General features: G+C 32.8%; 2 protein-coding genes across 8 annotated transcripts in view; one reads left to right on the top strand and one right to left on the bottom strand.

Annotated features, from left to right (window-relative positions):
* Abcb1 (ATP binding cassette subfamily B member 1) overlaps nt 1-23500 on the top strand; it is a 179584-nt gene that overhangs the window by 36716 nt on the left and 119368 nt on the right. The window lies entirely within an intron of this gene.
* Nucleotides 1-23500, bottom strand: part of Rundc3b (RUN domain containing 3B) — a 139442-nt gene that overhangs the window by 112172 nt on the left and 3770 nt on the right. For all 7 annotated transcript variants that reach the window (XM_076860698.2, XM_076860703.2, XM_076860740.2 and 4 more), the window contains exon 2: nt 11653-11768. In XM_076860698.2, the coding sequence (XP_076716813.1) occupies nt 11653-11768 (116 nt within the window). The remainder of the gene's footprint in view (nt 1-11652; nt 11769-23500) is intronic.

The following is a 23500-nucleotide window of genomic DNA, read 5'->3' as shown; positions in this document are numbered from 1 at the left end:
TATACTAGTCACACATTCCTATACTGGTTCTTCAAATTTTAATTTCCCTTCCCAACCTAACTGCTATGGTTTACTTTTGAAGTAACAAGTATACAAGCAGTTTTCTGTATTCTGTCTAAAGTTTTGGCTATAATAAATGGGAGTGTGCTATGAACTAAGTTATGTTCCCCTGAAATTCATATGCAAAACCTCTTTCCCTTGTATAGCTATATTTGGGGACAGGACTTGTAATGAGGCAAGAAGAGTTAAATGAAGTATAAGGGTAGAGCTAGAGACACCAAAGAACTCTTTTTCCCTTTCCAACATGTGAGAACACAGTGGAAAACTGAACATCTACCTATAAGCCAGGAAGAGAGTCCTGTCTGGAAAGTGAATCATTCTGCTTCCTTGATCTTGGACTTCCCATCCTCCAGAACTGGGAAATAAACTTCTGTTACTTAAGCTTCTTAGTTCATAGTATTTTGTTACAGCAGCTGTACTTACTCCACCTTGGCAAACATTTTTAGTTAGCTTTCTGAATAGTAATTTTTGATGGTTATAATATATAAAAATGTACATACAGAATATAAAAAGATGAAAATAGAACCCAAGTTATTGAATAAAAGAGGAGAAAAAATAATAATTTTCCTTATGGAAGTCATTACACATAGAAAAACATAGTGAAAAAATTAGAATTCAATAATACATAGAAGAGGAAGAAGAAAAACCACCTGTAGGCAAAACTTATTAAGAACTAATTAGATAAACAGGAATAGAGAGAGAAAAGGGGAAAATGTAGCTGAACTAGAAAATAAATGGTTATTTAGCAAACAAATGATCAACAAAGCCTCAAATTAGTTATTTAAAAGACTAATAAAACCGACATATCTCTGCCAACACTTATCAAGAAAAAAAAGAAATGGATAACCACAAAATAAAAAAGAACTAAAAACAAAAATATTGAAGCAAACAAAATAATGAATAACTGATATTAAAAACACAAAGGGACCAACTAGCTAATGTCTGTGTGGAAAGTCTTACCAAGTGTTCACTGACAGAAATTTTTTTTTAATTTTTTTTTTTAGTTGTGGATGGACACAGTTCCTCCCTCCCTCCCTCCCTCCCTCTCTTCCTTCCTTCCTTCCTTCCTAACTTTATATGTGGTGCTGAGGATCGAACCCAGTACCTCATACATGAAAGGCAAGCACTCTTGCCACTGAGCCACAAACCCAGCCCATTGACAGAATTTTTGATTCACTCATTAACAGCAGCATCAATTAAATATGTCATATTCCTCACAGGAGGGAGATAGCTGACAAATGATAAGAAAAGGAAGTGTTTTTTTAAAAATCAGAATCCTAGTTTGAACAATGTCATAAAGATATAAAAATTTAGTCTTTACAACTCCTTAGAGAATTTTAACTTTTAAAAATCACTCATCTATTTTAAGTGATAACATTCAAGAAAAATTCTATCTTTCTACCTAACTAAATACTTTTAAATTAACAGTATATACAGCTGGGGTTGTAGCTCAGTGGTAGAGCATTTGCCTAGCATGTGTGAGGCACTGGGTTCAATTCTCAGCACTACATAATAATGGTTCATTGACAACTAAAAAAATTCTTTTAAAATTAATAGTATATGTAATAGACAACTGTGACAACAATTAAGAAAAATATAGATCATAAGAAAAGCTTAAGCAGACCTACAAGCATTAAAGAACAAAGATTAGTAGTTAAAATCCTCTTTTTCTCCCAACCCCCAACCTATACAGTTTTACAGGCAAATTCTACTAAATGATGATTCCAAGCTTATACAAAATTCTTCCAAATAACTAAAAAAGATTAAACACCTCCAAACATTTTATGAGGCTACTAAAACTTTTATAATAAAAAGCAAGTACAAAACAGAAAAATTACAAATTTTACTGTGAGCATAGAATCAAACTTCTAAAATATTAGCAAACTAAATTCTAAATCAGAAAAAAATATATTAAAACAATATCTGAGGGGCTGGGGATGTGGTTCAATGATAGTGCACTTGCCTGGCATGTGTGAGGCACTGGGTTTGATTCTCAGCACTGCATATAAATAAAGGTCTATCAACAACTAAAAAATAAAACTAAAATTTTTTTTAAAAAAAACCAATATCTCAGTGTCCAGTTGGATTTATCCTAAGAATATCTAAATAATTCAACACTAGGAAAACTAGGGCTGGGGCTGGGGCTCAGTGGTAGAGCACTTGCCTGGCACATGTTCCTCAGCACCACATAAAAATAAAATAAAGGTACTGTGTCCACCTATAACTAAAAATAATACACATTAAAAAATTATTGATGAATTCTTCACCTTAAAAAATTAAAGTGACTTCTGGATCTAGGATAAGATAAAATAGCTGTGCTTTCTTGCTAAATACAACTAAAAACCTTGGACATTACACATAAAACATAAGATTCTGAAGGTGGAGATAAAAAGGAAGACTTGCCAAGGACCTCAGAAACTGAGGAATGACATGATAGGAACTTCCTTGGGCCTTCTTTTTGCCTCATAAATCCCACAGTGTGTTGGATACCTCAGCAATCTTGATGTGCAGTACAAATACAGGAACAAAAGGTTGCTGTCTCCTCTTGAGTTTTCTAAATTATGTGTGGTGGGAGACAAAATTGTAACACTATCTGATGTGGTCATAAAATATGTATAATAGGGCTGGGGTTGTGGCTCAGAGATAGAGTGCTTGCCTAGCATGCATGAGGAACTGGGTTCAATCCCCAGCACCACGTAAAAATAAACAAATAAAATAAAGGTATTGTAGCCATCTACAGCTAAAAAAAAATTTAAAAATATGTATAATACATACTTGAAATGATTATACTATAAAGCAGTGGGGCAAAGGGCATAAGGTAACTTTTTAATTTCAGCCAAGAAAATGATACCAAATAGACTGTGCCAAGACTTTCTATACATATTCATGTATATAAATAGACAAATATCTTGAACAACCAGTGAAAAATCTGCACAAAAAAAGATACAGTCAAGAACAATAGATAATTAAAATGAAATTCTAAACAATGTGCAAATAACCCATAGAAAGACAAGAAAAAGAAAATAAAGAAACCAAGAAGGAACAAACACAAAACTAAAAATTAAAATAAAAAATATCTATTATATTCACCTACATTTTCTCTCATTGTATTCTTCCTTTCTTCCTGATATCCCAAAGCTCTTTATCAATTCTTTTTTGCCAAAAGAAGGTTCTTTAGCCATTACTTGTAGGTAAGTCTGCTGAGACCAAATTTTTAGCTTTCTTTCATACAAAAGGTCTTATTTTTCCCTCAATTTCTCAAGGGAATTCTGTATTATATAGCATTCTGTGGTGACAATTCTAGTCTTTCAGCATTGGAAATATATTGGGCCACTATCTTTTGGGCTCCATGGTTTCTGACAAGAAATCTCTTGACATTAGAGTTATTTTTTTAACTAAAGACAAGGAGTCATTTTTCTCTGGCTATTTTCAACATGTCTCTTTGTCTCTAATTCTCATAAGTTTAATTATGTTGAGGTATAGATTTCTTTCAGTTTTTCCACTTGGAATTTGCTCAGTTTCTTGCAGCTATGTGTTCATGTCTCTTGCCAAGTTTGGGCAATTTTCAACCATTATTTCAGTATTTTTTCAGTACCATCATCTTTCTCCTCTCTTTTAAGAACTCTGATGACAGGAGTCATCTTCTATTATAATTCCAGCAGGTCCCTGAGGCTCTGTTCATTTAAGTCTAATTTTTCTGTTAAGATTAGGAAATATCTATTCTATCTTCTAGTCTACTGATTCTTTTTATCCCATGTCCATTTTCCTGTTGGGCCCACTGACTGAGCTTTTTATTTTGATTTTGTATTTTTTCAGCACCAAACTTTCACTTGGTTCTTTATATCTTCTATTTCTTTACTGAGGCTTTCTATTTTTTCTGTTTGTTAAGTACATTTGTAATTGCTCACTGAAATATTTTTATCATGGACATTTTATAATCATTGTCATTAATTCTAACACCTCTGACATCTCAGTGTTGACATCTATTGTCTTCTGTGTTCTTCCTAGTTCTTGGTATGATGAGTGATTTTCAACGGAAACCTGGATATGCTCATATTATTTGAGATTCTGGATCTTATTTGAACTTTCTGTTTTAACTGAATTTATATGACACTACTCCAGAAGGGAAAGTGGGGGTGGGTACCACTTCATTACCGTTAAGTAGAGGGAGAAGTCCAAGTTTCCCAACTGGCCTCCACTGAAGTCCAAGGGGGGAGTTCTCATTAATGCTAATGGGGATATAAGTCTATACCTCCTACATGGTCTCCACTCACATTGCACTGGGTGGCCTCCCTTCTGCTGTGTGACAGTAAAAGCTACAACTCTTTAACAGGCCCTTCTGATGCAACCTCAGCATGATAGGAAAGTAGCACCTCATTATTGCTAGGTGAGATGGAAGAACAGGTTCCCCAATGTGTTGTGGTGTACATCAACAGAAGGAAAGGCTCATGAACAGGCAGGAGGGAAGAGCTGCAGCTCCTGTTGGGCGTTTTTGATCCTACCTTCACTGTGGTTTTGGGATACTCTGAAAAACATACAGCCTCATAAGGACAGAATTCTGAGCTCCCTATTCAGCTTTTTCTGGAGTGGATGATGTCATAGTTTTTCTGTGGTGTTTAGCTAAGGTAGAACAGATTACTGTCTAAAAGTTTTCTTTTTTTGCTAGGTTGCTCTCTTCCTTGTTGTTTGGCTAAAGAGAACAGGGTCTTCCTAGGATTTTATTCTGTTTTGTTTTCTGTGCCTACTGACATTTGTAGATTCCTGGCTTATCAGGCACCCAATGTGGGATGTATGAAATAAAAAGAAAATCCAGGAAACCTACTACTGTAGCATTCCTGAGGTTCCCAGGCAGTCTTTCTTCTTCTGCCTTTCAGAGTCTCCTTGTGCTTCTATTATCTAAAATTTCCAGGGATTGGGGTTGTACTTAGTGACTGATAATTATGTCAATTTCATCTTCTCAAAAGTAGAAGTCCTCCTAATTGTTTTCCCTGTTTAATAGAACGAATAGTCATGAGGGCAAGAATTTTTGTTTTATTCAGTAATATATGCCCAGTACAACAGTACCTCACTAAGTAGTAACTGAATAAATAAGTGAACAAACATATTTATAGATCACCCATTATTTTTGGGGGCAGTGGGGGGAACCAGGGATTGAACTCAGGGGCACTCGACCACTGAGCCACATCCCCAGCCCTATTTTGTATTTATTTAGATAGGGTCTCACTGAGTTGCTTAGCGCCTCACCATTGCTGAGGCTGGCTTTGAAATGGCAATCCTCCTGTCTCAGCTTCCTGAGCTTCTGGGATTACAGGCGTGTGCCACTGCATCCAACACAGTATAGTTTTGAATGAGTAATCAGAAATTTAAGTGGCTTAGTGACACTGAATAAAACTGAAGTATGAATAACACTGCAAGAAAGGTAATGGTAAATCATGACACAACTAACAAGTTTAAAAAAAAAAAAAAAAAGACCAGCTGTTTTTTTCCTCAAAGAATTAAGCTTTTTGAGGCTACCCATTTAATTTTAACTAAAACTAACTTTGTTTTGAATAATGAGTGTTTTCTATCTAACTTCTCTTCATTTTGCCATTTTTCTTTTATCTTGTTTTCCTTGGTGTCCAAAACCAACCTTTGTGTTTTCCTTTTTCCCAAACATGCTCTTCCTTTTAGGTTTTCTTGGGTAATGGCCACATAGAGTCTGGAATATCTATATCAGACCTCTTCTCAGCTTTCTCTTACCCAGCCAACCAATTTCTAGGAGTTCTTTACTCTATCAATGCATACCATATATTCTTTCTTCTTTGTTTTTGCATACCATATTTTCTACTTTCACAGGCTACTCTTTTTTTCTTTCTTTTCCCCTGGAAAAACCTTAGACTTTATCAAGTCTTTTTCTTTTTTTTTTTTTTCTTTTTTAGTTGTTGTTGGACACAATACCTTTATTTTATTTATTTATTTATTTATATGTGGTGCTGAGGATCGAACCCAGGGACACACACATGCTAGGCAAACACTGTACCACCAAAACCCCAGGCCCAATCAACTCCTTTTCTTTTTAAAAACTTCTTTTAAAAAATGTTTTTGGGCTGACAAAATTAAATACATACATATCAAATGCAATATAATATAATGCTATGGAATACAAATGGTATCAAATGCAAATAATATATATGGTATAGATTGTCCATGAATACATATATAGAATGTAGCTAATTAACATTCATTACATTTCTGTCTTAGCTTGTTCTGTGCTGCTATAACGGAATACCTGAGAGTGAATAATCTTTAAAAAACCAGAAATTTATTCTCAGGTCTGGAGGCTGGGAAATCCAAGATAAAGGTTCCAGTAGGTTTGGTGCCTGATGAGAGTCTAGTGCATGCTTTTGAGAAGCACTCAAAATGTTGTGTCCTTCAGAGAAAAGGAATACTTTACTCTCCCACAGCAAAAAAGCAGAAAGGGGGAAAAAAAAAAAAAAAAAAAAAAAGGACAAACTCTTTCTGTCAAGCCCTTTTATATGCGCATTATTCCATTCACCAGAGCTTAATTCAAATGCAATCTAAACAAGTCCCAAACACCCCACTTACCAACACCATTACACTGGAAGATAAATTCCCAGCACATTATTTTCAGACATAGCACTCACATACTATGATTGTGTATGTGTGGGGGTGCATGTGTGTGAAGAGAACATAAAACACACTCTCTTAGAAATGTTATAATATCCAATAAACTGTTAACTATAGTTTTCAAATTGTACAACAGATCTTTTGAACATATTCCTGCTACCTAACCAAAAATTTTCATCTTTTGACCAACATGTCCCCACCACCTTCTTGGCATCTTGTAATCACCATTCTACTCTCTACTTGTAGGAGATCAAAATTTTTTAGATCCCACATAAAAGTGAGACAATGCAGTATGGGCCTTTTTATATCTGGGTTCATTTCATTTAACATGTCTTCCAGGTTCATCCACGTTGTCACAAATGACAGAATTTCCTTCTCTTTAAAGGCTGAATGGTACTCCACTGTGTACATATAACAGTTTCTTTATCTATTCATCTGAGATGGACACATATATTGATTCCTTATCTTGGATAATGAGAATAATTCAATTCTGCAATTAACACGAGAATACTAATATTTCTTGGACATACTGATTTAATTTTTTTTTTTTTTGGATTTGTACCCAGAAGTGGGATTTCTTGATCATAAGAGAGTTCTGTTTTCACTTAAAATAAGAACTTCCATACTGTTTTCTATAATGGTTATACTACATTCCCACCAGTAGGGCAACAGTACATAACCTTGCCAGCACTTGTTTATTCAAGTCTTTTGCCCATTTTGTGATCAGGTTATTTGTTTTTTCACTGTTTGGGTTATTTAAGTTCCTTATGTGTTTTGTATATGAACTCCTTATCAGATTTGTGGTTTACAAATATTTTCTCCCATTCTGTGGGTTTCTCTTTACTCTGTTGATTATTTCCTTGGTCATACAGAAACATTTTAGTTTGATCTAATTCCAGATGTCTATTTTTACTTTTTTTGCCTGCCCTTTTGAATTCATATTTAAAAAAAAAAAAAACCATTGCTCAGATGAGACTAATATCAGAGAGATATTCCCATTTTCTTCTAGTAGCTTTATTTATTATTTATTATCCAGGTCTTACATTTAAATCTTTGATCCACTTTGATTTTTGTATATGGTATGAGATAAAGGTTTAATTTAATTCTTCTGCATGCATGTCAATATTCAATTGTGTTAACACTATTTACTGAAGATGCTATCCTTTATATCTCTGGTTTACTTCACCTAAAATCAAGTTTGAATTTATTTTTGGACTCTATATGCTATTCCATTGGTTAAGCTGTCCTTGTTTATGCCAACACCATGCTATTTTGATTATTGTAGCTTTGTAATATAATTTGATGTCTCTGGTCTGCAATCTCAAGTTTTGTTCTTTTTGCTCTCAGATTTACTTAGGCTATTCAGAATCTTTTGTGGCTTTATGTCAATTTCAGGATTTTTTTTCTGTTGAAAATGTCATTGTAATTTTGATAGCCACTGCATAGAATTTATAGATAGTTTTGGCAGTATCGATATTTTATGCATATATTCATCTTCTAATCCATGAACATGGGGTTAGCTTTCCACTTACACTCATGTCCAATATAACAAGATTTCACTCAACAGTAGATAATATGTACCATGGTGATCCTATAGATTGTATCTCTTAGTGATGTTGTAGCCACCTTATTTTGTATAAATACAGTCTATGATGTTTGCACATTGATGAACAATCCTTTTCTCAAAATGTATCCCCACATTAAGCAACACATGACCATAATTGGATTTTTCATAGTCATCTCACCTATCTCTAAAATGGTTGACAAAAGAAATTATATTGCATATATCCTTATCAAACTTCAGCTCAGATAAACTAATTTAGAGAAAAAAAATCAGAAGTGATCAACTTTTTAAAAGTCTTGGGATTTCACATGAGTTCAACTTCATGTCAACCAAATATGTGATGTAGAAATAAAAACAAAAATCAATGTAATTTAAAATTCTGACTAGTACAGAATTTAGCCTCTCTGAAGTATTTTACATAACCTAGACTTTAAGACAAATCAGTGATAAATCAGAATAATAGCTAAACTGTGGTGATTCCAAAAGATTGAAGGAACTAGAAATATCTTAAAAGAGAAAAAAAGCAAATGGGGAAAATATTAATTTTAAAATATTTATTAAGCACATTTTTTAAAGTAGTAGAAAATGATAGTCTTACTTTTTCTAGGATATGTCTGAGAAGTAGGGATTAATCATAGAATATTAAAAATGAAAGTAGCAGAAAAAGATCAAAGCATAGAAGATAGGTTAGTTTTGCATACCTAAGAACTTCCTAACAATGTGAACTGTCCAAAAAAATGTGATGGACTACTTTAATAAGTTCCCAGAGATCAGAAGTATTTACACAAAAAACTATATGTCCACCAGTCAGAAATATTGTTGAGTGGAGTATTTCAGTGGGAGACAAGACTAGTACAGAACAGTGTTTCTTAATCTGGGACCCTTGGTGCTACCTGAAATGGTGGTATGGAGTTGTGGGGTGGGAAGTGCAATTGTTGCTGTGCAAGAAAAATGCCTAAATTCAAAACCCTGGCTTCAACAAAACATTCCACTTATATACCCAGCTTCTGCAGTAGTATTTTTTTGGAGGGTTGTGGGTTGTGGGTGGACACAATACCTTTATTTTATATATTTATTTTTATGTGGTGCTGAGAATCAAACCCAGTGCCTCACACATATCAGGCAAGTGTTCTACCATTGAGCTACACCCCCAGCCCCGCAATGGCTTTTATTAGCGTATGTGGGGGTCATATTAAAAGAAGAAAGTCTCTTTCATTTTTAATATTCTATAATTAATCCCTACTTCTCAGACATATTCTAGAAAAAGTAAGACCATCATCTTATTGAGGGATTACTGCAAATAAGATTAATGTCTATGATTTAAAAGCCTCCTTTTCTTCAGTAATGGGTCTTTCAGAGTGAATTAAATAGATAATTGTGTCATCGCTTCAATTTACCTATGTCAGCATAGCTTATATTGTATCTGAGGGAGATTTTATCTTTCTCTGGAAAAATTTAACGTTTAAACCAAATGTCCTTTACTTTAAAAATAAGTAGTAGATGAAGAAAAATAAATCTTAAAATCTCATAAATCTATATATTTTAAATTTATACTTATATAAAGAAAAATTTGTAAAATTTTTTTAGTTAATATATAACTAAACTTTAAGTAAACACAGGGTACTATCAAATTTTATATAACCTATTCAAAAGTAAAATAAATATATATTAGAAACTAACAAATGGAAAATAATATATAAAAGTTCCAGATACTTGAGTCTTTAAAATATTCATATTAAATTTATATATCATTTCTGATTCATATCTATGTCAATTACAGTGATCATAATAGCCAGTTTATAGGGACTTTTTTTAAGTGTATTTTTAATTACTGATCTTACCTAGTCTAGAAAATTAACACAAATCTTACTGCTTCAGCTTTCTTGTGGTCTTAATCCCATTAAGCAGAATTCTTATCTATAGATCAACTAGGAACTAAATGTTCATTATAGTATTTTTCAGAAGTAACAGTAATATACGTGATTGTTTAGAAGTAATTCTGAAGGTTCACAGTATGTATTTTGTATTCAGAAGAAGTAATTCTGAAGGTTCACAATCTGTATTTTGTATTCAGAAGAAGGCAGTCTAGCATGTAGGAGAAGTCCAATTACATGTAGTAAGTCTGCAAAAATCACTCATCAAGGAAATTTCAGCACAGCCTTATTCTTTTCTGTTGAAAGTTTTCTACACATTTTGTGAGAGTATTGTGTACTAAATGTATACCAAATCAAGGGAAGTTGGGTCTTAAGATAAAAAGCTTGTTAACATAAGGCACACTAGGGTCTCCTGTGTTCTACGTGGTTTTTGGTCAGGTATTATTTATAAATTTATGTTTATAGTTTTAAAATATGATCATCACACAATATAATAACACTGAAAATACCTCAAAATACACCCATATCTTTGTTTTTATAAAAACATATTTTTAATAAAAAGCAACATATTAATGGCAGGAAACTGGGCAGGGGGGAAAGTACAGCAATAACCTTCAAAGATGCAAAATAATCAACTTCAATAGAAAAGCATTAGTGATATTATAGACACCATTTTAACTGCATATGGCTAACAGAATTCAGATTTTGTTTTTCCTCCCATGTGAGTTCATCTCTTTGCTATGGGCCAATAAGACTACTACTCAAATGATCTAATGCTTAGTAAAACTTTGATGCTGTCAACATCAAAAAGTACAGAATACAAAAAGCCTCTAGATTACTCTTGGGAGATTCTTATAAATTCTAGTAACAAAGTAGATTACTACGATAAATTTTAAACTATGCTATTAAAACTTTAATGTAAAAAGTCATTATTTTTAGTAAGATTTATACTATATAATTCTTGATATTTTTATAGATATATTTTTTAAATGTTAGAATTCAGAGAGAACATAGCTCCCATTATTCCCCTTTAAATTTTAAGAGATATATATTTACTGATTAAAGAAAACTCAAGTCAACAGCTCTTTTACATCTTTTTTAACCTACTCAATGCCAAAATATTTCAAAGATTTATAATTTAAAGGAGTAGATGCTAAGAAATCAAAGTGCCTGGACTGCTCTTTTATAAAATCACTAAAATATCATCTAGTAACCTTTGGGATGGGCTATCATTTAATTTTAAGCTTTTATTATTATTTTTGGAAAACAACTTTGTTCTTGAACATGGCAATAAATATACTTGACATTTTTAACACATCCTAGAGATAGTGTAAAATTGAGAACAGAAATTCTTTTCTAGGAACAAAGGTCAAAAGATTATGCATTGTGAAAGCAGTTTTATGTTTCTTAAGATGTAGATGGCTACTATCTAAAACACACCATACTGTATTGTTTCTTAAAATTTCAAGATTATATATATATATATAAAAACTTTGAGGAGAGTGAATAATACAGTAATGCTGTTACCTTTTAGCCGGTGACTTAGAATCTGTTCCAAAATAGCTGCAAAATTGTTAAATTCGGGAGAGGAATCATCAATTGTCTCAAAGCAAGATCGATCAATGAGGGTCTTCACAGAAAACCTAAGGAGGGAAAAAAAGATTATTGTTGCTTTTAGGCAGAGTTAATTCATTTACCATGTAAGTATAAAAAAACTGGGATAAAGGCAATTTGGGGAAGAATTATAGAAATATTTTATAAGATTATATATTCTGAAAATCCTATTCAAATTCACTCTGTAAATAGATAAATTTAAATAAAAACTAAGCTTTTCACTTGTACACTTAATACCTGGTATGGTCTGAATATGTGCCTTCCCCAGATTCATATGTTCATATCTGAACCCCAAAGCAATAGTACCAAGAGGTGAAGTTTCTGGGAGGTGATGCTCTTTTATTGGCATCCTTGTGGAAAAGGTCCAAGGGAGGTTGCTTGCTTCTTCTGCCCAGAAGGCACCAAACAGGAGCAATGTCCTTTACCAAACAATTAACCTGCTAGCACCTTCATCATGGTGCCTCCAAAACTGAGAAATACATTCATATTATTTATAAATTCCCAGTCTAAGGTACTTTGGTATAGCAGTCTGAAAAGTTTAAGATACTACCTATTCACAAACTAAGACTTTAAAATAGCTCTTTGGGGCTGGGGCTATAGCTCAGTGGCAGAACGCTTGCCTAGCACTGTGAGGCACTGGGTTCAATCCTTAGCACCACATAAAAAAAATAAATAAATGCTGTCCATCTACAACTACAAAAAAATTTTTTTAAATAAATATAAAACAGCTCTCTGTCCTCACAGTCATTAAAATCAGAATCAAAATAAGATCTAAACTATTAATTCCAAACTACTCAAAAGCCACAATTTGCTATGGTTTACTTATGATTTTTCTACTTTTTGATGGTGTAAAAGTATACTCACAAAATTATTTTTCACCTTCAGTACAGTATTCAATAAATTACATGAACTATTCAACACTTTATTATAAAGTAAGATTTGTGTTAGATGATTTTGTTCTACTGCAGAAAAAAAGTAAGTGTTCTGAACATTTTTAAGGTGGGTGAAGCTAAGCTACAATGTTTGGAAAGTTGGGTATATTAAACTATTTTTTATTTATAACATTTTCATTTTATAATAGATTTATCAGGATATAACCCCACTTTCAGTCCAGAAAAATCTGAGAACTAGTAATAAATTTGATTTTGAGACTTCAGAGTTTTTGAACACAAAATAGAATAGAACAGGATGTGAGCATTCATAAATTGCAAACCCAGTTTGTTTTTATTTTTGTTTTTATATCAAGGATTGAACACAGGGGTGCTTAACTACTGAGACACATCTCCAGCCCTTTTTTATTTTGAGACAGGGCCTTGTTAAGTTGTTTAGGGCTTCCTTAAGTTTCTGAGGCTGCCTTTGAACTTGCAATACCTCCTGCCTCAGCCAGAAATGCTGGTATTATAAGCATGTACCACCACAACTGCCTAAATTCAGTTTTTTATAAGTTGTAGATAAGAAAACCTGCAATCTATAAATAATACTTATATTTGTTCTTCCTATCAGAATGTCCTTTCTATTTCTGATTGTCAAAGATCAAAAAATTTTTAGGTCGCAGCTCAAACGCTATCTCTTCAATGAAGAATTATCTACCTTCATATTCCTAACACTAACTAGCATTTTGTTTGCATCTCTCTTAAGAGACAATTACAGTTTAACTTACAGCCATTACTTGTGCTGCGTATCCCTATCTTGTTAAAATACAAATTCTCCAGGGCAGAAACATGCCATCTGCATGCTGGTATCTTCCTCAACACCTAGGACAATGTCTTCAATATTGTACTTAAGAAATACTTATTGATTTATTTGAAAATTCTGTAGTGAAAGAATGGCAAAGAAATGTTCAAATGCCTACCAATGTCATGGCAAAATAAAAGTTTATTTTTTTAACATGTATAGATTTGCATATTCACCATCAAAATCAGGATACAAATTCCTTTGTCCTTCGCCTTTATAATTCTGCCTTACAGGGAAGACAGATCTGAGTGTCCAAGACAAACAGTGGGGAATGAAGAAGATTGCTAGGAAAACTGCTAAATTTTCCTATAAAAGATACTATGTGCATGATAAAAACATAAGATGGTGAATCTCAAAGCACCAAATTACTTTTAACTCAACACCTGACTAAAAAACTAAAACAAAAACCAAATTCCAAATACCCTAAAGCATATTAAACACAACTTCTGTTATTTCTAAGTACAAAAAGGAGAGTGAAAAAGCATTTTAAATAATTTCTATTATATTAAGGTTAATAATGAAGAAGAATATTCCCCAGCTTTGCTTGATCATATATATTTAACCTCTCCTATCAACATGAACCAAAACTTCAGAAGGCAAAACAGTTCCTCAGAATCTGTGTTTTACTTCCAACTATTTAAATCTTCCCACTCAACACTTACTGTTCTAAGTCATGTAGTTAGCTCCATTATGCCAGAGTAATGAGAATCTTTGTGCTATAACACAGTAACTAGCTAAGATGTGCTATAAAAACCAAACCTGTAAAAAGAATTTCAGTATGTCTAAAAAATATCACACAGATGTTGAGCTATTTCCTGATAATGATGACATTAATATTAGTCATCTATTTCTTGAAAAGGAGTGATTTTTAAATAATAAAGTGACAATTTGATGAATATCTAAAAATACCAAATCAAATCCAAGTAACAGCTTTTTCATAAGAGTTACAAAATAAAAAATTAACATAAAAGCAACTTATAATGAAAATTCTGAAATAATTTTTGAAATGTCTATTTCAAATTTTTTTTTTCCAACTTCAATATTCACAGGAAATTTTTGTTAGCTTAGAAATAAAAGTGATTGGGTTGGGGTTGCAGCTCAGTGAGAGGTGTAGCTCAGTCTAGCACATGAGAGGCCCTGGATTCAATCCTCAGCACTACATAAAGATAAATAAATAAAATAAAGATATTTTTCCATCTACAATTTTTAAAAAATTTTAAAAGAAATAAAAATGATTATTAGTAAAACCTTCAAACCTCAAAATATGTGAATTATGTTTATCCCTTTGATAATACAATGAAGAGAAATGAGTAACAAAACTATAAAAGATGCTCATTATAACTATATTAATTCCTTCCACAGTTTTGTTTTGTAACAATTATAATTAAAAATAATGCAAAAGTATGAGAACAACAAAATCAAAAATAATTCTTTTTTTACTTTTTATTGAAAAGAATCTACTTAAAAAGTAGAAATTCACCTCTAATATTTAAGGTCTCCTAATAGTAATACATACATATACATTAACATATATAGAGATTGAGTAGGAAAAAAATCAAATAAGTCTGAAGATAACTAAAGTATATAAAACCATCTAGAACTGTCACATTTAAAAATGGTTCAGAATAGTCATTAAAATTTTTAAAATATACCATAAGTATTCAAATTCTTTCTCAAACATTTTCTTAATTAAAAAAAAATTTTAGTTGTAGATGGACACAATACCTTTATATTTTATTTACTTATGTAGCGCTGAGGATCAAACCCAGTGCTCTGTGCATACAAGGCAAGTACTCTACCACTGAGTCACAACCCCAGCACTAAATATTCAAATTCTGAGAGATTTCTTACTATTTTTTTCACACCCAACTTATAGGATTCCTTACACTGTATCCTTATAATTAACAGAGTAAACTATTCTCTGCTATTAAAATAATAGCCATCATCAACAATCAACAAGGAGTTGACAGCCAAGAGATATGACAATACAGAATATTGACTACAGGTGATAAGAGCTGTTCAATGGAAGGCTCATTTTCTTTGTCAGATTTTACATCAGAAATTTTTAAAAAATTGAAATTAGTAACATGCCTTCTTTTTGAAAGAATTATGCAAGAATTCACAAATATTATGTGTATTTTTCCATTTTTTGTATAATATAAATCATTTTAAAATGAGAAAAAATACTTTTAATGTATCCTTTTAGCAGAAATCTACAGATTATTATCCATACGCCAAATTCAATTATTTGCCTGATTCTGAAAATAAACATTTATTGGAATAACAACAAAAAGTTCCAACCATCTTTCCTTGAGTTTGTACCCCAAAACTCAAAAGTCTCTATTCTATCATTTAAAAAAAAATTACCTAATGTAAAAATTCCTTACAATGTATCCTTATAATTAGCAGAGTTAACTCTATTGAAAGAGAGAAGTAGTATATTTTAAAATACATACCCTATCTGTACTTTCAAAATTTAAAATTGTTCATCTGAGCACCTTAAAATGAGATACTGAGCTGGGGTTGTGGCTCGCTCAGCACATGCAAGGCCCTGGGTTCCATCCTCAGCATCACATTAAAAAAATAAATAAATAAAATATAGGTATTGTGTCCAACTACAACTAAAAAATAAATATTTTTTAAAAAGAATGAGATACTATAGTATTAACATCTTATCTTGCTATATAAGCAGATTGATTATTGGAGATTGTTCAACTTGACAACGAAGCATAATGTTAAAAAAAATAAAAGACAAAATTTCCCCTCAAAAAAATTTTTTTCTAAAATTAGAAATCTATCAAAGCAAAAAAAAACTTTCCATTTTTAAATCAATTAACTGGTTTGACCTTATATGTAAGAACACCCAACTACAATTGTTTAAACAAAGAATATTTTAAGATGGATGTGGTATAGTCCCAGCTACTGGAAAAGCAGGAGGATCCGTTGGGACTACAAGTTTGGGACCAGCCTGGCCAACAGTAAGACTACATCAAAAAAAAAAAAAATTATACACTTGGATCACATATCCTTTCGAATCCATCTGTTCTTTATCCAAAGGCAAAATATTCAAGTAGAATACCACAAGTAAACCACACTGTAAACTACACTCCAAAGCAGCAGCAGAGCAATATAAAGAACAGGGGCTTGGGCACTGAAAGATGCTTGGACTCATACCTGGCTCTTGTTCAGTCCTTGTCAAGATACTGAACTCAGGTTCCTCAATAACTAATTACCTAATGATTGTGAAGAAAAGATATAGCATATGCAAGACATGTAGCATAGTGTTAGCTTATACAAAAACTACTATTTGTCTACATGCATCCCCTTTGTTTTCAGATTATCACCACCACACTTAACATTTAAGCACAGAAAAAAATGCAGGAATTCTGAGTTTCTGCATGTAAATTTATATTTTTTAACGTGTAATATGTAGCAGTCATGGAATATTGATCTGTATCAATCACCAACACTCATGGGAGAATAAGATCCAGTTGATCTGACACTCAGTGCAACATAGTATAAAAGGAAAAGCATATGTTTTGTCAGATATCTGTGTTTGAATACTTGCAATGTTAGTCTTAACTAAAAAATAAATCTGATTAAAAAATGTTATAATTAGAATTTCCATTATTTATCATAAAGCTCAAGCTAGGGTTTTTCATCCAAAAAACATACTTTCCATACATGATATAAGATGAATAAATACATTTTCTCCTGATGTTAGACAGTGATATTTTCTGGGCTTTTAAAATTTTATTAAATTTTAAAATATGTTAATATTAATTTTGAGACTATATTTGAAATATAATAGAGGATTTCATTTTATAATTACATATACTAAGAGAGATTTTAAAATCTCAAAATCAAATGTTAAATTTGAAAATTTGGCAGATATTATTTCCTTATCCTTTTCTAAAGATAATCACAATTGGATAAATTGGGCAATAAATCATTTTTCTTATTATTGGTATTAAAACAACAAAATTGCACATTATATACATTTTCTATCTTTTATAAAATATTTGCAAAACAGTAGGCATTTTGTCATTTTGAAATTCTTACCTATTATTATTGTGGAAAAAAATTTTTTAGGGGTCTCAATCTGTTGCCTAGGCTGGCCTTGAATTCTCAATCATACTGCCTTAGTAGCTGGTTTTACAAGTACCAGGGACCATGCCTGGCTAAAATGTTGTTTTTCAAAAATAGACAATAAAGTTGATTGCTTTGGGAAAATAAATTTTTAAAAATTTATTAATTTCAACTCAATCTTTACTATTCTATTGTTTTTATTCAAACACTGGAAGAGATAAATTTTTTATCTTTAATTCCCAAATAAATTTTAATTAGAATAATGCTATTCAAAGGAAAGCAAATTCTATTGCTGAAGCTATTCTCATGCATTAGGGTGACTTTTTAGAATTAGTACAGGTATTTTTTAAATTGGACTTTCAAACTCAGCTTGTAAATATCCACCACTATTATACTTGACTAGTTAGAATTATTTGATAAGCATGTTCACTATATAATAGATACTGGAAATAAAAATCAATGGTGAATAAAATTATTAATGTTTACAAAATTCACATTCTGCAAGAGAAAATATAACTAGACAACATAATGAATGCTGTATTAATTTTTATAACCTATACCAGAGCAAATATTTGAGATTGCTTATGGGGTAATATAAAATACAATCAGTTAACTAGTATAAATTAAAACTGGAGAGAAAATTAAAAATGTGACAACTGACCTCCTATTTCAAGTAGAATGGAATAGACTGTGATAGACTAGCACTCCCACAGAGTGCAGCCAGAAAAATGAGGTGGGGGCTGTAGAGTGTTACAAAATCATGTGCTTGAAGGCTGCAAAGAATTGTTGAAACATTAGGAATTGGAAGACTCTAAGACTCCTGAGAAGAGAAAGTTCAAAAAAGTGAGCTTTTATAATACTTTTACATAGGAATACCTACAAATTCTGAATGCTAGTAGGGTCTGGTACCCTCAGAAAGCTGGTGATGGGGACAAAATCCAGAAAAGCCTTTAAAGTAGATTTGGGAAGGTCTCAAACCCTTTCCCTTTATCTGGGGCTTGTGTGGCACAAGAAACTTGTAGAGGTACAGGAAACTAAAATCCTAATGAGAAAGCTTGTGAAAAACCAAGTAAAGGACTTGATAATCCTAGAAGACAAAGTAATAGTGCAGGAACTGCTAGAGGAAGCGAATTTAAAATCATCAAATCTAGGTTGAGAACTCTGGAAGTCCAAGGGCAAACAACAGGTTGTGAAAGACTCATCAGAGTTGAAACCCAGCCTGGATTCAGAACCGTCCCTGACTGGATAAAGGTGATCAGCCACCACTCTTTCTTCTGGAGGAAGACAGCACTGATGAAAGAACTGAGAACTGCCCTACACTATTACCATGGGCACTACCATGATGTTGGCCATGTTTTCCCCCACCCCCATTTTGTATTGTGGATTGAATTCAGAGGTGCTTTTCCACTAAGCTACATTTTGATTTATTTTATTTTATTTCTTTTTGGTGCCATGGAGTGAACCCAGGGACACCAAACCACTGAGCCACATCCCCAGCCCCCCTTTTTTGTGAGACAGGTATCATGTCCTGAGCAACAGCTTTATTCTGTGCTACACAAACTAGGCTGAGAGGGAGTAAGAAAAAACAAACACACGCAAAAGTAGAGAAAAAAGCCAGGACCCGGTGGATCTGCCAACTCTGGTGGAGAAAGACTGACCACAAGCAAGCTTGGCACATTTATTACATAGTTTTAAACATCAAAAGGATTTATTGTGAGAAAACTTCTTCAAAAAACTGAAGTTGGGAGTAATACTGCTCAATTAGGGCTTATCACTTTGAGCCTATAACTCTCTACCCTCTGGGCAGCAGGTGTCTGAACTCAAGGCCACAAACTAAAAAATTCCATGGCTGGTGCAGAATCCCCCTTGCACAGGGAGTCACCTGTTGGGCTATCTTCCGTCTACACCAAGCAATTCCCAAGGGAGGTGTCACCTATGTCTCTGGACAGTTCAAAGACCTATAATTCATTCGCTGCTCCCAACAACAGGGTCTTGATAAGTTGCTTAGGGTCTTGATAAGTTGCTTAGGGTCTTGATAAGTTGCTGAGGCTGGGGTCCATCTTGTGATTTCCTCTGCTCAGTCTCCCATGTTAACTGGGGAGGCCATGTTTTTCTAAAAGTGAGTGGTGTATTCCATCTGTTTGCTCCAATGTGATGTCCTCCATTGTATGTTATGCTGTTATGTAACACTTAATAGTTTATAATACGATTAGCATGTTTTAGTAAGCTTTGCAACACTATGACCTGACAAGAAAATTAAGAGGGGGAAATGTTTATTTTGGCACAAGGATGGCTGACTCCATAGCTCTGGGCCCAAAGTGAGGCAGAGCATCATGGCAGAAGGGTGAGGTAGAGAAAAGCTGCTCCAGAATGGCAACCAGAAAGAGAGAGAAAGAGAACGACGGGCAAATGTGTGCTCGAGATCCTCCAGTCACATCCCCTATCTACAGTTATTGCCCAGTTAATCACTCCACTGATTAGGCTATACCTCTCTGATAATCTATCTTTTCACCTCTGAGAATTCTTGCATTGTCTCATGCATGAACTTTTGAGGTTACCTCAGATCTAAACCATAACAGCATAATAGGATTGAAAAAAAAAAAGAAAGTGCTAAAGAAAAAAATCAACACATTACATGACATTTAAAAAATTCTAGACATACCACAATATAAAATGACATGCAAAAAGAAAGAAAATTGCATGAGGCAAAAAACAAAAACAGACGTAAAAATGATCTAAATATTATAAACCAATATCAAGAACTTCAAAATAACTATAGTTAATAAATACATTTAAGGGGATAGAAGAAAAGAACATAATACATGAAAGGATAGTTCTTTTTATCAGAAGACAGAGGATAAAAATCATGCAGAAATTCTAGAACTATCTGAAATTAAAAACTCATCAAATAGTGGATTAAATAGTACAATAGATACAACAGAAGAAAATATTAATGAACTGGAAAAGAACATAGTTTGTATATATGTAGAAAACTAGAAGCATAAAGAGAAAAAAGACTAAAAATACAGAAAAGAGTGAATCAAATGAGGCCTGGAAAAGTTTAACATAAATATAATTAAAGAGTAAGAAGACAATGGCTAAAGTTCTTCCAAAATTGATGGAAGAAAGGGTAAATTTGTATTTTCTGAATGAGCATAAAATATAATAATAATGAAATAATCTTGTAGAATTTAAAATATATGTAGGTTTTTAAAGTATGTTTTAGGGTGATGAAAAATAAATGGTTATTACACTATTGGAAAAGGAATAAAAGCCATAATTTTCATTATAATACAATAAATCAAAGGTAACTTCCAAAAGTACAGAAACTGAATATAAATATATAGAGAAACAGAAAAAGAACATATGACTAGTAAATTTGCAGAGTGAAAAATGGGAATAGTGGAATTGATAGAACTATAAATAATACTTTATTAATAAATAAGAAGGCAAGAAAAGAGAAAAAGTAAACATAAACCAAATATTAAGAAAACAGATTTAAATCCAAATAAAATAATATTAACATAAATGTAAATGAGCTAAACACCCTAAATAAAAGACTAAGATTATCAAGCTAGGTAACATGCAAAGTTCAATTCTATCCTGCCTACTGGAAAATTTTTAAGTATCCAGAAAGTAAAAAGATGGCAAAGATACAAATAATAAAAGAAAACTTTTAACTATATTAATTGCAGACAAAATAGTGTTTAAGATAGCATTATTAAAGATAAAAAGGAAAATTTCCTAATGATAATAAAAATGTTTAATCTTGACCCCTATATATAATACTATAAATTAAAAAAAACTGAAGATGGATTGTTGGTATAAATGTGAAAAAATAAAGGTTTAGAAGAAAATAAGAGATGTTTTCATTACTTTGGAGTAAGCAGATTTCTTATGATCACAATCAGCATTAGCCATGAAAGAAATTTAGACTACTTTCAATAAAGAACTTCCATTGATCAAAACACACTGTGGAATGAAAAATAAAGCCACAAAATGTGGGGGGAGGGTGCCTGAGCAGTATATTTATGCTAGGTGCACTTTTCTGAGCATATAAATCAATAAAATTTCTATTAAAAGAAGGGGCACGCCAATAGTAATGGCACATGCCTGTAATCTCACTTGCTCAGGAGGCTGAAGCAGGAGGATTACAATTTTTTTTTTAAAAAATCATTTTTTTAGATGTTGATGAACTTTCATTTATTTACATGCAGTGCTGAGAATCGAACCCATTGCCTCACACATGCTAGGCAAGCGCTCTGCCACTGAACCCCAGCCCAGGAGGATTATAACTTAGGAGTCCAACCTGTATAATTTAATGGCACTTCATCTCAAAATAAAAAAATAAAAGGGCTGGGGACATAGCTTAGTGGTAGAGTACCCCTGGGTTCAATCCCCATTACTCATCTCTCCACCAAATGTTGGGGCATAGTAGAGCTAGGAATAAGGTTAAATGTGTTACTGTAATGTTCTATGTATTTTCTAGAGATTATTATAGATTTAACACTAAGATTTCTTAAAACTATTCAATAAAAAGTTAAAGTTGTCAGTTATATATCCATGTGTCAGTAGATACAAGAAAATTAATTGTTTAGTAATACAATTGTTGGTGCTAACACAGATATTTCTCACAGAAGTCTTCACCCAAAGTAGCTACTTTTTGACATAACAGTGTTCTTGATAGTAAGTTCAAGAAGACTCTCTGATTGCTTCTTCTGATGACTCTCAACACACCTCAACATACATCATTTCACTGATGAAATTTTACTAATACAAAATAGATAACATGGGGATAGCACAACAAGGAGCAACACAGTGTACAAACTCAGCTGCTCTAAGATGATTTGGACTGACCCAGAAGTAAATTTTATAAACCTGTAAGAGTGAACAGAAGAGTGGATAAGCCTCACACATTCTCCTGTGATTATTGAATCTCCTAACTCCACTTTTGACATTTATCCAGCAGCCACAAAGTTAAAACAAATACCCCCTAGTAAATGCCTGGGAGATAGCTCTTTTCTGTTGTCACTTAATCTGAAACCAGTTTAGCTGCAGGAAAAGATGATGACTTTTTGTGAGTGCTGAAAAGTCTACCTAGAACCAGCAACCAAAAAGAGGATCTCCATGTTAAGCACTTACCAGTAGGGTACTAAGAATTCGTAAACTTACCAAACTTGCTCCAAAGCAATATACCTAATGCTGATCAAAGTCCCAACCCAAAGTTCTACTTCATACAGCATGACTAACAAAACTTTAGTCAAAAGTATTATAATCAAGCTGTGTGCAGTAGCACACGGCTGTTAATTCCTGCTATCAGGGAGACTGAGACTGGAGGACTGCAAATTCAAGGTTAGTCTGGGCAACTTAATGAGACTTGTCTTAAAACAAAAGGGCTGTTCTGCTGAACCGTAGAACACTTGCTCCTGGGTTCAATCCCTACTACTGCCAAAAAAAGATTATAGTCAAGATATGAACAGTCGTAAGAAGAACACTCAAGCAAACAGTAACAAGAAAAACAAGTAACTGCATTGACAGTTGTTTAAAGGATTAAGCTGCTAATAATATTCTATAACATTTCACATATCTATATCTCTCCCAGCAAGTTCAAATACAGCGACAGACATTTTTCTGATTATTCAGCAACCAGAATGTTGAGAAGTTTAAATTGCTCAAATTCACTCAAACCTCTGCACGTTTTTTTTTAAAGAACATACACATTAGAAATTTAGTTATCTGCTCTCCTAGCTCAGTTATAATCAGCAAGTCAAAATGAGAAGTGCAAAGAAAGAGCTGCTAGAAACAGTTGTAAGAAATAACAGCTACCTTGGTAGGAAGAAATAGCAGCCTATAAAAACAAAGAGCACCAAACACACAATCTTAAGGGGCCATTTAGCAAAAACCTCTAGGGACCTCAAGAGTCTCAAAGGGCAATCAT

The sequence above is a fragment of the Callospermophilus lateralis genome, chromosome 1, assembly GCF_048772815.1.
Source record: "Callospermophilus lateralis isolate mCalLat2 chromosome 1, mCalLat2.hap1, whole genome shotgun sequence".
Taxonomy (NCBI): domain Eukaryota; kingdom Metazoa; phylum Chordata; class Mammalia; order Rodentia; family Sciuridae; genus Callospermophilus; species Callospermophilus lateralis.
Note: the sequence above shows the minus strand (reverse complement) of the source record. Positions and strands in the feature narration are given on the sequence as shown.